The 15,525-nt window shown below is 38.9% G+C and overlaps 2 protein-coding genes across 4 annotated transcripts; one reads left to right on the top strand and one right to left on the bottom strand.

Moving 5' to 3' along the window:
- Positions 1-2,269: 2,269 nt before the first annotated feature.
- Positions 2,270-13,884, top strand: LOC107048281. Its single transcript, XM_015271387.1, has 9 exons — positions 2,270-3,099; positions 6,359-6,838; positions 8,415-8,723; positions 8,839-9,135; positions 9,817-10,122; positions 11,318-11,620; positions 12,606-12,750; positions 12,849-13,009; positions 13,511-13,884. The coding sequence occupies exons 1-9, from the start codon at positions 2,961-2,963 to the stop codon at positions 13,822-13,824; spliced, it is 2,454 nt and encodes an 817-aa protein (XP_015126873.1). The 5' UTR covers positions 2,270-2,960; the 3' UTR covers positions 13,825-13,884.
- LOC107048301 (COMM domain-containing protein 10) lies at positions 13,352-15,322 on the bottom strand. Of its 3 annotated transcripts, none has more exons than XM_015271421.2 (4): positions 15,166-15,322; positions 14,244-14,607; positions 13,914-14,115; positions 13,381-13,783 (listed from the first exon to the last, which is right to left on the bottom strand). In XM_015271421.2, the coding sequence occupies exons 1-3, from the start codon at positions 15,192-15,194 to the stop codon at positions 13,915-13,917; spliced, it is 594 nt and encodes a 197-aa protein (XP_015126907.1). In that variant the 5' UTR covers positions 15,195-15,322; the 3' UTR covers positions 13,381-13,783; position 13,914. The 3 variants fall into 3 exon arrangements, with proteins under 3 accessions (XP_015126916.1, XP_015126907.1, XP_015126925.1); XM_015271439.2 differs by having other exon boundaries at positions 13,381-13,678; XM_015271430.2 differs by having other exon boundaries at positions 13,352-14,115.
- Between the last annotated feature and the right edge of the window lie 203 nt (positions 15,323-15,525).

The raw sequence follows: 15,525 nt of genomic DNA, 5'->3' as shown, positions 1-15,525 counted from the left end.
GAGGAACTGCAGATGTCCCGTGAAAATGGAAATATAAAATAGGAAGAAACTGAGAGGGGCAATTGTCACTGCGAAAGACAAACAGTGGAAGACAATGATGGTGGAACCTATCAATTAGCTCGCACTACAGTTCAAGGTTCACACAAACGGCAAGGCCACCTGAGTAAAACCAATACAAATCGTCAGAGGATGTAGTGTACACGAACCCCATTGACCTTGTCATTTACACAATTCCTTAACAAACGTGCAATGCATCCTCAATCGATCGTATTTCAACATGAAATCCCTGGGTATGAACTTGAAAAATTCATTAAAAAATATGTCCCGCCGGTCAGCGAATTCTCCACAGCCGGCACCTGCCTAAATGACCAATCGACCCGCCTAGGCATCTGTATCATTGAATCCACGTTAAATTAATGCACGATAAGATAACGATGTCAGGAGTGGTAATGTATCTGTATGTAACGCAGACGATTGACACGGAGACAAGAATTACACAATGGAAAACAACGGAATTAGTCATACCAGGTTGTGAGAGATCGTGAGTCACGCGACTCGAAATACACAATCCGAAAAATATGCATCGGGTTAGAAACGATAGCGGTGAAAAATTGCAAGGGTGAAAGGAAAAACGTGTTATCATTTTCAAGTGATTTAAAACTCATTTTTCACGTTCATTCTTTATCTTTCATCTTGCTTCAATTATAGACCACAATAATAAGGTCGTCTTTTGTTTCTTCAACATTGATAAATTCCTTGAATTATTCATGAAAATCCTCAGGGAAATTCATTCGAATTATGGACATTTGAAAAAAAAGGTAACCGTGTTAATTGCTTAGCACTCCAACCAATCATCATTGAGTGGGAAATCCTAGAAATGACATTTCCTCACCATTAATTACAGCACAAAGAACATCACACCCCGAAACCGCGGCTAGAATGTTAATAACTAAAACAATTGTTGATAAAATAGAACTTTTTAATATTAAAACAAGTGGGACATTGGTTTCGTCACAACACAGTCAATATATTTTCGCTAATAAATTAGTAATTTGCTTCTGAATGGAATTTCTATGGAGATGTATTTTGAATTGAATTCAATGATTCATTGAATTCACCATTGCCCTAACGGTAAAATTGTTTTCCTTTCCTTGAACATTGATTTCAAAATAAATTTTGTCAACAACAGATGATGCAATCAGTCCCGTGATTGAACTCGGTCGATATGGGATTAAGAAGAATATTTTAAATCACAACTTGATTCATTTGAACAATGATTTTTTGCTATTTAAAAATAGCATATTCGAACTCCTGAGGCAAAAATTAGGAAATTTTGCTGAAAGCAGAAAAAAGTAAAAGTGTCAATTCGAGCCAATAAAATACAGAATGTTACGGGGGAAACCCTAGAAGTGACGTGTCCTCACCATTAGATGCCCGCCCAAAACAACGAGAAAAAACGAAAAATGATCTATTCCCTCCCTCATTATTTCCCCCGAGTGTTTGTGCCCGTGCGGCGTCCTATTGCGATCGGAATACCGATCGAATACCTCGAGCGAATTCCACGGAGCCCCCGGAGTCCGTGCATAAACGTTTGAAGGTGGATAAAAAGAGAAAAGAAGAGGGGATAACAACAAAAAAAAGGATCGAGTGAAAGAAAAAGGGAAGAAGGATGTGGGAGTGAGCGCGGGGTCGGGGTCTCTCAGTGGGGCTTAATAACGAGGCACTCTCGTTACTCGTAGGCATCATCGGGCCCGTTTAACACGGCAGCTAAGGCCGCGGTATTATATCGGCGCGTCACGGTCGCCACAGTGACTACAGGAGTGATGACTGCTGGGTAGGAGGCTATCCCCCTTGATGGTGGGAGAGAGGAGCAATTTTTTGCTCTTGCACCGCCCTCAATCCAGGGAGTTCAGCCAACTTAACTCTCCCCCTTCCAGTCAGCATCTCACTGCATCCTTCTGCCGCCCGCAAGAAGAAGAACAAGAGGAATAAGTGAGGAGAGTGGAGGAATCCATCCATCTGCTGCCCGCTGGTCAATTCCACCTCTGCCTCTGCACATTCCGGCATTAACATTGTACAACAATTTAACCGTGAAAACAATTTCCATTGTTTCCAAACGTGAAAAATTTAATTATCCATTTCTTCACGGGACTTCATGAGAAAGAGAGATCGTGCGAAATTACCATTTTTTGAGGGTTTTTTTATTTCTTCCTACACGCATCTCCATAATATTTTATTTCTGAAAAGGAGAAAATTGTTAACAATTGGGAGTTGAAGGTGAGGAGGCCTGGAACGAGGCATTTATTGAAGGAGAAAAGGAAAAAAAAGGGGAGGCCGAAGAAGCAGTCGAAGAGGAAGTGGAGAACGGATACCTTAACGTGGCGCGCAACACCACGCGCAGTCGATTACGAGCCAGAACACGTTCCGCACGATTTCGTTTGCCCGCCGCCGCGGCAAACCGTGACTACTATTTACTCGGAATTTACAAACTTCTAGTGTATGAAAACATTATCGGGTTGCCTATTAAATTGCGGTGATAATTTATTTTTCCAGCGTGTGATTTAATGCGTTTGTGTCACGGTCAGTGGGTGGAAAAAATTGAGAATCAGGCGGAAAATTGTAACGAGTGGATGAGGAAAATTGAAATTGTGTCAACGGTGCAGTGCCAGCCGGAAATTTAATGACGGTTGTAGTTTCCCGCCATTGCTGAACAGGATGCTCAAGTTGTCCGTTTACGATTGAAATTTAAATACCGCGTACCAGTTGATAAATCATTGTGGTGTCACGTGAGGCGGACTATTCATCGAGCGATTCGCGAGTTTTGAGTCTCATTGACTAGTGACAAGTGTCCAAGTGAAGACCAGTTGTTGAAATTACCTCGTAGTCCTGAATTTTCCCTCCCGAAATATCTTTCCCTCGAAGAAATTGAAGAGACATGAGCTAATGGTGAATTCGCGTGGATGACCTTAGACGACCCGGCATCGATCGACACCGCCCGCGTTCACACACATGGTTGCGATCACGAAAAGCCAACAGCGGAAATGTTTTCGAAAATTTTATTCTGGGTTACCCTCCTATATCTTCAGACACTCTGCCTTGGTAAGACGATATCAATTGTCATTCATAATCAATTTCTCATGTGCAGGTATATCCGCTCGTGGGAATGACGATTATCTGCTAGTTCAATCACCAACAGTTATTGAATGATAAAAATGTGTTGTGACACTTGCGCACCGTAAACACTCTGACCTCTTTTGAAAATTAACGCGGGTGTTTCGCGGCGCCAGGCGTCATTTATCAGGTCTTCTTCGAAATGCCACCGACTCCGCGAGAAAACAAATAACAGGGAAACTAATGATAATGCGCTATAATCGCGGAAAGGCCTTGGGCGATGGCCAGTTGCAAGTTCTTGCAGATTTGCGACGAATTTTGTTGAAAATAGAATACTAGAATTCCCTATATTTCCGCAGTACAACGAATTTTGCGATAACTAACCGCAAAAATATGGCTCTGAAATATGTTTTTTTTTTATGTTCTGTGCGTTAAAAAAGTCATAAATAAAGTGATAACGAGTTGGGGTGTTGTGTCGTGGGCTGCAGTTAAAGAATATTCTTGGAACAAAAAAAATTAAAATAGTCATCTCAACTGAAGAGTCACAACAGAAATTACTTACGTCATTACCCAAGCTGCATGGATTGAAGCGACTAATTTTGTTTGCGTAACCACAGGATGCACGGTTCTGCGTTCTCGAGGAGATTCCCCTTGGAATTCTTTACGAAAAGCGAGAACTTGACACAATGAGAGAAAAAAAATGCACAAGCACGTGGCGAGGGAACGAGATGAAAAAATGTCTCCGATACCCTCCGAAAACATTTTCTCATTCAATTAAATGAACTCATTATTTACTTCATTGAATTATTGGTATTTATCCTCCAGGCTTTAGACAAGTGTCAAATAACTCCTGTTGTTTCATTCAATTTTGACGATTTATGGTAGTGATAAAATATTCCCCACGACGAAGAATAATATTATGACACAGTGGATGAACATGTAAAGACAGAGGTCGTCACGATCAGGTTTGAAATACAAAAAATTCCAATTCGTCGCGTCTTTGTGCAGAAAAAAGCTATTCGGAGGAAAAAACAATCAACGAATAGAAAAAATGCAGAGAAAATTATTATAGAAAATATTTGGAGATGTCCATGAAATCAAAGTTGTCATGTTGAAGTTTAATGTGAAAACCATTTCAATTCTTCAATTTTCTCTTTAAAAAATACTGCAGTGAAAAATAATCAACTGTATGTTGATAAAAAGACTTCCGTCAGCCCATCAATGGTATATTTTACGTAAATAACATTTAATCGAAGGGATTAGATCTATTTTTGAAAAATTAACCAGCTCGAAGTGAGAAATTCAACATTTTTACGAGTTAGAATTTTTTTTTATGAACATAAAAATTCACACTAGTCGATGTAAAGCCACCCCATATAATTATACCGCAATCGAATATATTGACGATGAATAAATATTGTTTAAACAAAATTATTCATTTTCTTATTCTTTTCCAGCGATTTTTGTCGTTCGTGTGACTATCACTAAACCGTAAATCATGAGCCTAAAACAATTAACAATTCACTTTCATCAGAAACGTATCCCATACATGCTGCATACAGAACGCCATCCATTAAAGAGTCCACAGATAAGACAAACTTGAAAAATAAAGAGACCGGTAGCCGGTGAAAGAAAGTGCCGGAACTTTTACAGTAGGACCGTGACCCACGGATTAATCATCACGTGAGTATACGAACGGTCGAGAGCCGAGGAGAGAATAAAAAAGAAGGCTAAAAGAATGGAATATCGACAAAGACAGAGTGGAGAAAAGAATGCTCGGCGTCACGGAGAGCAGCAAGCATTTGAGATGGAATCCTGTAATGCCTGTATACTCACGGGAGGACCCCATCACATTCCCGCTGGGGGCGATCCTTTATTCATGGTCCAATAGAAGTTGGCTGCCGCGTGACAGGACTGGTTCCTTCGATGGTTAAGCCAAATGTAATGCCTGGAATTTGGGGATACTTAAGCCCCTTTCTCCCCTCACCACTTTCCTCAATTTTGTTCCGTGTTTGTGCATTCTTAACATCTTTCTTCTCTCGGATCATTTTTTTTAATACATGTTTTCGAATCGATTAAAATTCGATCGACAAGCACACTTAAACACACGCGAGACATTTTTTCGGCCAGCTTTTACTACCGACATAATTACGTATCTGATATCAAATGTAATAAATGTGAATTCTGAATGCATTGATTTATTTAATTGGATGAAATTGGAACGGAAATTATATTCATTCAATATGACACGGAACCTTTTGATTAATTTAATCACTTGAAAATAGTGCCAATGAAATTTCCATTTTCTCCTGGAGAAAGAATATACGAAAGGGGAATTTTCACTCGAGCTTCTGACCTAGAAGTCAAATTTAACTGCAAATTTATTGAGTAAAATATACGGAGAACGATCGAGTCGAGGAGTCGTAAAACAAGACGACTTAATATCACTTGCGTTTTTTGTTAAAATAACGCGCAATTGGCTGGAGGCAGCTAGCATGTATAAAATCGCTCGCGCCGCGCGCTCCGGAGTTTTGTCTGCCTCTCATTGCTGTGCAATAAAACAATCGAATAATTTTCGACCATTTTGGGGCACTCGGGGCATTAAGGCCGGAAACTCCAGCTGTCATTGGAATTTTACAATAAAAAAAAATACAAAATGCTTGAATTTCAAATAAATCTAATAGTGTAGAGTATGATTGGATTTAGAAAAAACTCCTCCTATTCAAAGAAGAGATGTGAAAATGGCCATCATATTTTTTTGTCATATGAAAAATTAACGATGACGTAAAATTTTTTGTCATAATTTGCGTAATATCACATTATTTCCGCTATTTAGATGGGATATATGTCTAAAAAAATATCACTAAATTGAGAAGTCATCATGAAATATGGAATACTGCGGTATGTTTACTGCTATTTAGATGAAATATGACGATTACCTAAGATTAATGTCACAAAAAATTCAAAATCGCGGAGTGTGATCAGAAAATTTTATCAAATTAAAGGGCAATTCACTTTTCATCAACGTTTTCTCATTGACGTTGACGAAAATATTGTGGCAGACCATCTATTTAGTTGGGATATGACCTTCACATCGTAACACCGTCATAGTTGGTCATATGACGTGTCATAAAATTTTTGCACATCCCTAATTCAGCGTAATGTATACAGAATGATTTCACAACTGAATGAGAATTTCATAAGACCAAGAAAGAAGTTTCAACCTTCCGGGTTTCTCAAATTCCAGGATTACCAGAGAATCTATCGACCGAGTCTACAAGTACAACGACACCTGCCTCAGTAGCTGCTGTGATCTTATCACGTAACGAGTCATCTCTAGTTTTTTTGGATATTCCCCAGCACACAGTGACGCCACTGGGTGCCTCGGTCCTATTAGCATGTAGAACAGCCGAACCTGTGATTGACTGCCAGTGGTCCTGGAGGCCACTACCCCCCATCCATCTTCCACTTCCTGATATCAATAATTCAGAGGAGATTAATGAAACAACACCAGTCATTGCAACTGTACCACCGACAGCTGAGACGCAGTCATTACCAGTCAGACTGTTTCCAGCTTTCGGTAACAATAGCAATGATTGTTCAGTGAGATTTACTAATACTCAGTATGAGCAGATAGGATATTGGACGTGCGCTGCGAGGAAATCCAGTGATGGGGATTTCGTCAGTACAGAGCCAGCGAGATTAACCATATCCACTGAAAAAAATGGTGAGGATGCATAATTGATTGTTTCAATTATACCCTTTTCCATCCGCCTCCTATTTCTGACTAAAATTATTCCCTTGCAAAGACAAGCTTCTAACGATAATAAGAAGAGGAATTGCCTTTTTATAACAATTAGTCACTGCTTTATTTGTGTATAGATAATTATTACCGTCAACAGCGTCGCGGAGCGCAGCCATAGTGTAATCTTTATAGAAGGTGCTCGATTGTGAGTCATGACACTTCTTCAGGATGTGGCGACTCTTAAGAACAATGAGTATGATTCAGTAGTCAAGTGAAACCAAATAGATTCGTTGCACTTTTGGAATAGTGAAATTTTGATGACTTTGTTGTAGCTAAATTGTTATCAAGTGACAATTTCACTGAAAATTTAAGGAATTTCGTCATTGAAAATTCACAATTTGATGACAAAATCAATGAAAACTGTGAATTTTAATCCAATCAATCCATGAATTAATAAATTATTATGTAAATCATGAATTAATGAGAAAGCAGGAAATTGCAGGTGACTACATTGTTGCCTTTTTAATTAATTAAACATTCGAGTAACTTAAAATTCTTACAATAAAAAAAAGTTGAAGACTTCTGGTCATCTTGCTGTTCAAAAAATTTTGAATGGCATTAAAATTTCAGCAACATCTACTAAACCATACATGGAATTCGAGTTTTTACAATAAATACCTGAAAAAGTTCTTTTCGCGGCGGTATACTGCGCGTGAAGTGTTTGTTTTCCGCACCACGTGCGTAAAGTTTAAAAATTGTGAGAAAGTAAATTATAATTCACTCTCAATGCACTTTACGCACTCGTGCATAGAAACAACCACTTTACCCCCACTACTGTTTCGAACAGTGACTCGGCATCGCAAAAAATAGGATATGTTACACGTACGTATAAAAAAGTTGATCTTTACGCAATAGCAATATAATAAGCTATTACACTGATAGAACGGATTAGTTATTGTTAACGAATGGATTTTGGTTGTAGGTTAGGGTCTATTCGGTCCCACCAAATGCTCATTCGTTAATAGTTAACGAATGTATATTTGAGTAGCTTTGTTTGACTTAAGTTTCGCCATTCAAGTGACCCATTCGTTAACTATTAACGAATATTCATTTGGTCATATTCAACTCTACCATTCGTTAATAGTTAACGAATCTCGTTTGGAATAAATGAATCATTCTATCAGTGTATAAACGACCTAGAACGTTACGCACTCCGTGCAAAAAGACACTCACGTCCCACTACACTCCCAAAAAGTGAGCTCAACAGGTGTCACCAAAAATAGGTTGTTTTACGCGTGTGTACGAAAAAGGGAAACTTTGCGCCCTAGGACTGCAATAGTATATTTCGATACGAGTGCGTAAAAGTATTTTTTGACCCGTGGGAGATGGATAGCACTCGCTGAAGGCGAGTGCCACGCTCCCAAAGGTCAAAGAACCCTTATCCCACAAGTGTCGAACCCAATTTTCCATCACCATGTCTAAAAAACGGGATATTTCATCACTTTACGCACAAGTGATGAAACATCCAATCTCTAACAGTGTAGCGGTTTCTTTTCAGAAACAACGATAAAGTTCGTGAAAACCGAGGATCCGGAAGAGGCATCACTTGGCTCCTCCGCGCAAATAATTTGTCGTACAGAAACACCGGTGAAGGAGTGCGAATGGTCATGGCGAATGTTCGAACAAACGGAACAGTCGAGTTTGGAGATACGAAGATTCACCTCATTTGGCCCTGACAACACAGACTGCAGTATTAAATTCAAGAATGTATTGCCCCAGCATGAGGGATTGTGGACGTGCGGTGCACGTAGTGATCTCAATGGCGCGTTCGTACTGGCGCATCCCATACGTTTTTTCGTATCCGAAGGTATGTTTACGTTATCTCCTTCTCGCTCAGTTCTCTCCTTCCCACTGTAAGGGAAGATTGAATCAATTGTCTGTAGTAAACTACTATTAACTGGAATCTGATCGTTAAATTCCAGTGAAATTCGTACAACTCTCGAGTGGCATCCAGATTGCCGCTGGGGAATCTGCACCACTGAAATGCCTGGTGGACAAACCGGTCGTTCAGTGCGAATGGTCTTGGAAAGCCATAAATTCCAGCAGCGAACCGACGGTTATCAAAAAATTCACTCCAAACAGCGATAATGATCACGACTGTTCAGTGAAATTTAAGAATGTACTGTATGAGGAGGAGGGATTGTGGACGTGTGGCGTTAGATTGACGAATACGGGACAGGTCCACGAGGCACCGCCGGCTAAACTTACTCTACTACCTGGTGAGTTTAGACGGGTCGGGAATTCAGGAGAATGTGACAGTTTTGGGAATTATGGAAATATGGGGAATTCAAGTGGTTGGGGCAGGAAATATCAAAAGATCTTCATGCAACGTCATGATTATGACATTCTCTCCTAAAATCGATAATATGGAGGATGATCAACACTTTACGGCTAAATTCAGTAGAATAGTCGTAGAGCGAGACAATTCAACTTAGTTTTGGGGGTGAACTTCTCGTAAAATCGTAGGGGCATAGTGAAATTTTCGCACGCAGAGAAAAAATGTAGAAAAAACGATTTCTGTGATACTTCCCTCAAAAGTGTACTTTTCGAAACGGTTTATTGTGCATAAAGCGGTTGACATTCTCTCCTAAAATCGATAATATGGAGGATGATGAACACTTCACGGCTAAATTCAGTAGAACGGTCGTAGAACGAGACAATTCAACTTAGTTTTGGGGGTGAACTTCTCGTAAAATCGTCGGGGCATAGTGAAATTTTCGCACACAGAGAAAAAATGTAGAAAAAATGATTTTTGTGATACCTGCCTCAAAAGTGCATTTTTCGAAACGGTTTAGTGTGCGTAAAGCGGTTGTTTTCCACACGGCGTGCGTAAAGTAAATTCTCCAAACGTCACCTGAGTTTCCCCTTTATTAAAATTGATTTGGCTTTTTTTATTTCAGCAAAGATAAGTTTTGTAGAGACCCCCCAAAACAATACACTCGTCGTCAATACCCAAGAGATATTGAAATGCACAATGAGTGGACGAGTAGAGAAGTGCTCCTGGCTGTGGCGTCCCTTGAATGGAGACGCGGAAGCAACAATAGTGAGAGAATTTGCAGGAGTGGGAAGTGGTGGAAAAAACTGCAGCCTAGATTTTCCTCAAATTAGGGTTGAGGATCAAGGCTACTGGGCTTGTAGAGTTTCGGTTCCATCCACCAATACACCTGTCACGTCTCCGTTCGCTAAAATTGTCGTCTACGAGCAAGGTAATATCACGTGATCGAGTTTCAATCATTATTTCGGGAGGGTAACGGAAATTGTATCGGATGAAGGACGGTCGCTATTTCGATAGTTGTCAAATGGGGATAGGGTCATGGAGAATGTGATCCATGAATATGCATATCTTGATTATCAGAACAGAAGGACACCAATGCGTTATGCATTGGTCGATGTCGTATATAAATTCGGGGGGGATTTAATAAATACCAGAGTTGACATTGGGATTATCACAGAATGGATGGAGTGATTCCTGTATTAGTAGCGAATTTATCTATTGATCTTTGCAAAGTTTAATGTTAATGGGGCATAATTCCCGAATAATTCAATTACCATTGAATTTTCATTGCACACGGCTAAAGCTTTTTGCATCGATTTTTCGCATCAGGGGCCGGAAATTTCTAATCAGTGACATTTTTCCTGAAATTTCGGAAGATCTCGGCATTGAAAGATCGCATATTCAATTCATTTTCTCATAATTTAATGAGAAGTTCATGAAAGCTGTAAATGTCAGTTCAATTATAGTCTATGAATAAATTGGTGAATTTTAAAATGATTAAGAGTACAACCCAGTTGTGGAAGATGTGTGTTATTTTTACTTGAAACCATCTGAAATTACTTGGATTCTCCCCGAAAATTGAAGTGTCATAAGTGTTGATTTTATTAGGAACTATCATAGTTCAGTATTCATTTTCCAGAGAGCAACACATAATTCCCTAACTTACTTGAATTTTTAATTCGAACATGAATATTCAGTATCAAATTACACTAAATTGTTAATTAATTGATAATTCAACAAGATATTTAGCTTAATTTTATCGACTTGTTATTCTATTGACTTCTCTTGAACTTCTCTGTTGTTTTCATTAACCCATTGCTTCGCGTCAGTTTCGAATCGTCTCGGTGTGAAAGAAGTGGGGGGTCCGTCCGAGATTAGTGCGGCATAAGAGAAGCACGTTGGCGCACGCGCACCACCGCAAAACGGCGAAAAGTGGGGTACCGTGAGACGAAGCAAAGGGTTAACCGAATCCCCTCATGAATTCCCTCAAATTTCAGTGGAACTGTCACTTCACAGAAATTTCTAATAAATATCCCCCACACTTGAGTAAAAAATTCTGACTATCCATGAAATTTCATGTTTTAAAGTAGTACAAAATGACTAATGATTCGGTGCTTATTTTCCAGACAAACTCGAATTTTCAGAGTTATCTCAGGACATTCAAATATCGTCAGGAAGTAGTGCATTCCTCAAATGCGTCACATCATTGTCAGTCGAGCAGTGCAGATGGTCTCTGACCCCGGTTAATTCAAACACGACAGTAGTCGTTAAACAATTTTCAGCAATTGGACCCGAGGGCCGTGACTGCAGTGTAAGACTGAGTCACGCTCTCGCTGAGCAAGAGGGTTTATGGACCTGTGGTGCTAAAGTTCATGGCAAGGAGAATTACACATATGCACCACCAGCAAAACTTAGCCTTCTCGAGCAAGGTATCATTGATTCGAGGAAAGAATAGAAGGATCATGGTGGTGGTGGTGGTGGTTGACGAAAAATGGCATTCTCATTCCCTTTTGAAATGGATGTGCTAATGAACGAACCAAGTTCCTTCATTTCTACGCAATGCTCATTAGAATTAGAGGAAGAACAATTAATTTTTTGTTTTGAGGGATTTGCCAGCAGCATTGAGCCCTCTCATTACCTCATTTTGTGCCAGCAAGAGGTACTCTCAATGAAAAATTTGCATTTATCAATTGTTTTGCTACAGTTCACACTCATCACTACGATTCCCTTCCGTGTTTTATTGTTTTTTCGATTCTCCCAAGGCCACTCTTTGTGCACGAACTTGTTGTTCAACCACCAACTGTGAGTTTATTTCACCACACTTGGCTTTTTTATCATCATCAGTATCTTAATTTTTTTATACCATAAGAGACTAGAGAAATTGTGCAATGTACAAAGTTCTGAGGGAGCAAGAAGACTCTTCGTTATTTTTTTCTCGTTTCTCCTTCTCGATGTAGCATCGAGTATTCTTCTGTGCCTTGTAATTATTTATTTTCATTCATCGCAATCAGTCGATTATTATTAACTAAATGATTGTACTGAGTTACAGCTCTAGAATGATTGACGAAACTACTGAGATTTAAGTAGACCCGTGTGTTTAAGTTAATTTTATCTTGATAATAAAAATGGGAAAAGAGAAAATGTGAAAAAAATACCATTATCTGTATTCATTCATTTATGTTACCTGTTATCATAAAATCCATGTTTGAATCAGTGTTTAAATTACGTGGAAATGAGGATGTGGGGGAATTGCACATCAACTACTGTTCACGCTTGATCTTCAACGATGATATTTGCACGCACACGGTGATTGATGGTTTTGTTTAAATAATAGACCACTCAGGTATTCGGTAAGCTGATTTCACAGTCATTGATCATTGGGCGGAGGCGAGAGATTAATGGATTAACTTTTAGAGCCAGTGGCAGTGGCAGTGTGGACGAGTCCTCATCAAAAAGTTACCCTCGCTTGCAAACTCAGCCCAATGCCACTAAATGCCAAATGCCAGTGGCTTCATCAGTCCAACGATAAAACTGCGGGGAACGAAACTATACGGAAGAGGTGATTGCTTTTTTTTGTAGAAATGTAAAATTTGTGAGTGGCAAAATGACAACGATTATGAGATTTTCATGCGAAAAAATGAACGTTTGGGTGATTAGGCAGGATATGAAAATGAATTACACGAATGGAATGTGCACACTCCAGTTCAAACCAGATGATAACGATATAGGATCCTGGACGTGCCGGTTTTATATTGATACTGATGAGGGGTTTATTGAACTGGGGAATGCTACGTTGATGGTCATTCAAACTGAATCTGGTAAGTACGCTGTTTGAAAATTACACCTGAAATTTCAAGTGAAAAAACTTGAAATCTTCAACAACGAATGATTTATATGAAATTTCCATTTATGGTATTCGTCACAAATGTTTAAATATCGGAAGTTTTTGATGAAATTTCAATTTTGAGGTTCATATGGCAATAAAAATAACTGAAAATTGTGAAAATTCATTTGAATCTATTGAAAATTGAAATGAATGTGAAAATTGAAGAACAGCAGGAAGACGAGAGATGCTCAATGTACTTGAATTTTCAATCCAAATACTCAGTACTAAATTACGCTGAATTTCCAATTACATATAATTGAATTGGTTTTTTCCATTAAATTTTCATGGAGAACTCAATTTTACTGAATTTTAAAAACTAATAAGAAATTTTATTAGCGATTTTATAACCATTAGACAATATTCGACTCGGGCCCTACTCTCCTCGATCATTTTGTTCTGTCATTTATCTCTAATTCTATAAATTTTTATTCAGCTGATGGAATCCTTGGTTGGATCGTCGGAGCAGTGACAACGCTCATTCTCTTCCTCATGATTCTCATCGTCGTTTTAGTCGTGTGGAAGGGAAAATTATTCAACAGAGGTTCTCGAGTCCTCGAGACAGTGTCTTTTGATCATCCAAATAACATGAGACTAAGAAGCACTGAAAATAGGCAGTCACGGCGCAAGAATGAGACTCAATCGAACGAGGAAGTTATCCTCGGTGTTAATTCCAATTACTATGCCTCCCTGAGTCAATACCACCCCCCTACATCGAGGATATACGAAAACTTTACTACAACATCGTGAATAAGTTGGCCAGATATACATATAAAAATTATTTCTCTGATATTATTAAAAAGAATATGTACAAATGCTCAATTTAAAATATTTTCTACCTTATTTCAAAGCGTCTAGCTGACTCTGGATTTTTTCCAAGTGGTTGTAGAACTCTGTGAGGTGGGATTTATCCATTTCGACGGTTAATCTTTTCGATTCAGTTCCAGTGAGGTCTAGTTGGAGGAGAATTGAGGGTTTTGCCTCCAGAGAAATTGCAGATGATGCTGCTGGAATGTTCAGTGTCCACTTCACGTCCTCGACCTTGAAAAAAACAGAAATACAATTATTGAATAGAAATGAAGGAATTTAATATTTTTATTTTATGTCGTTGAATTCGTGAGTGAGAACTTATTCTAGAGAAAGTAGAGTGAATGAAAATTTTCAAGTACCTCACTAGGAAAAATTGACTTATGCCTCAAAACGTCAATGATCCCCTTTGCATATGTAATCCAAGCATTCACGAATATCGAGACTTTGTCCTCAGACACTGGGAAAGATTCCTTCATCACCGACTCCATAACTGCCGGTTTAACAACACCAAATGCAGCTTGAGAGTATATCAATGTGATGGTATCAAGAAGTAGGTCCAATTCATCTCGTTTGACATTCAAGGAAACCAGTAGTTTCTCTTCTTCGTCCTGACTAAATGCTTTTTCAGTTTTTCCTGAATTTAAACTCTGGCAAATTCGGTTTACCAAGGGACGAAATTTTGCGTTGTCTATTTGAGTGACGACTTCCAATCCCTGCTGCAGTCTTAAAACAGATAAAATAACATTTGCGGTTGTGTTCCTATTGAGATACACTGAGAACAAAAAGCCGATGTTCTCAAACAGGTTTGGTTTTGACCAGAAAAAATCGAAAGTTAAAATCACCAAAAGAGGAATTATTTATTTGGATTTGAAAGTCTCAAAGATGAACAATCGGTCTGCTTTCAACAACGAAATATTAATTCAAGAGACAGATCATTCGTATGAGAGGGGAGTTTATCAAGGAATCTTATTCCTAAGCTACGAGATCGCTATCACGTCAGCATTATTATTTTGTTTAAGAATTAATTTCTTATCTGTGAACTTATTATCTTATTTCGCATAAAACGAGCATTTTTCGGGAGGAAAAACGTATGGGAGTATCGAAGAACGAAGAAATAGTGTTGGAAAGGACATTTCTAAATATATTTTGGCAACAAGAAGTTTCCACCTCAGGAACAGTCTTCAAATGGTCAGCACTAATTTCATTTTTGTGTAATATTTACGATTTGTTTGAAAAAATATTCCTTTTTCTCTCAAGAATTCGCGTGTTGATTTGAAATACCTGGGTGTCACAGTGATCCAAGAAGTCATTGTTGCAGTTATTCACAAATTACTTCAGTCCTTTGACAGGTCAAAACACTGAAATAACCTCAAAATAGTTTCTGCTGTCATTCGAGTCCAACTATGGGCGGGCCGGTGGAGGAGAGGGGTCGTTTGTACAATCTCAGATGGACACATTCCGTTTTGGACGTGATTCCGCTTGAAATGAGGATAACCCCACCATCTCTCACCGTGCTGCTGCACTAAACATGTTGGCTGGTAAGACATTTCCTGAAGATGTCTCTAATACCGAGCCCTTTTTGACCATCTCATTGGAATATGCGCATCCGGGATTTCAATTGAAGGCCCGAGTTTGTAGCAG

Source organism: Diachasma alloeum, unplaced genomic scaffold (genome assembly GCF_001412515.2).
Source record: "Diachasma alloeum isolate Michigan unplaced genomic scaffold, Dall2.0 Dall_scaffold_00176, whole genome shotgun sequence".
Taxonomy (NCBI): Eukaryota; Metazoa; Arthropoda; class Insecta; order Hymenoptera; family Braconidae; genus Diachasma; species Diachasma alloeum.
This window is presented reverse-complemented; position numbering and strand designations above follow the sequence as displayed.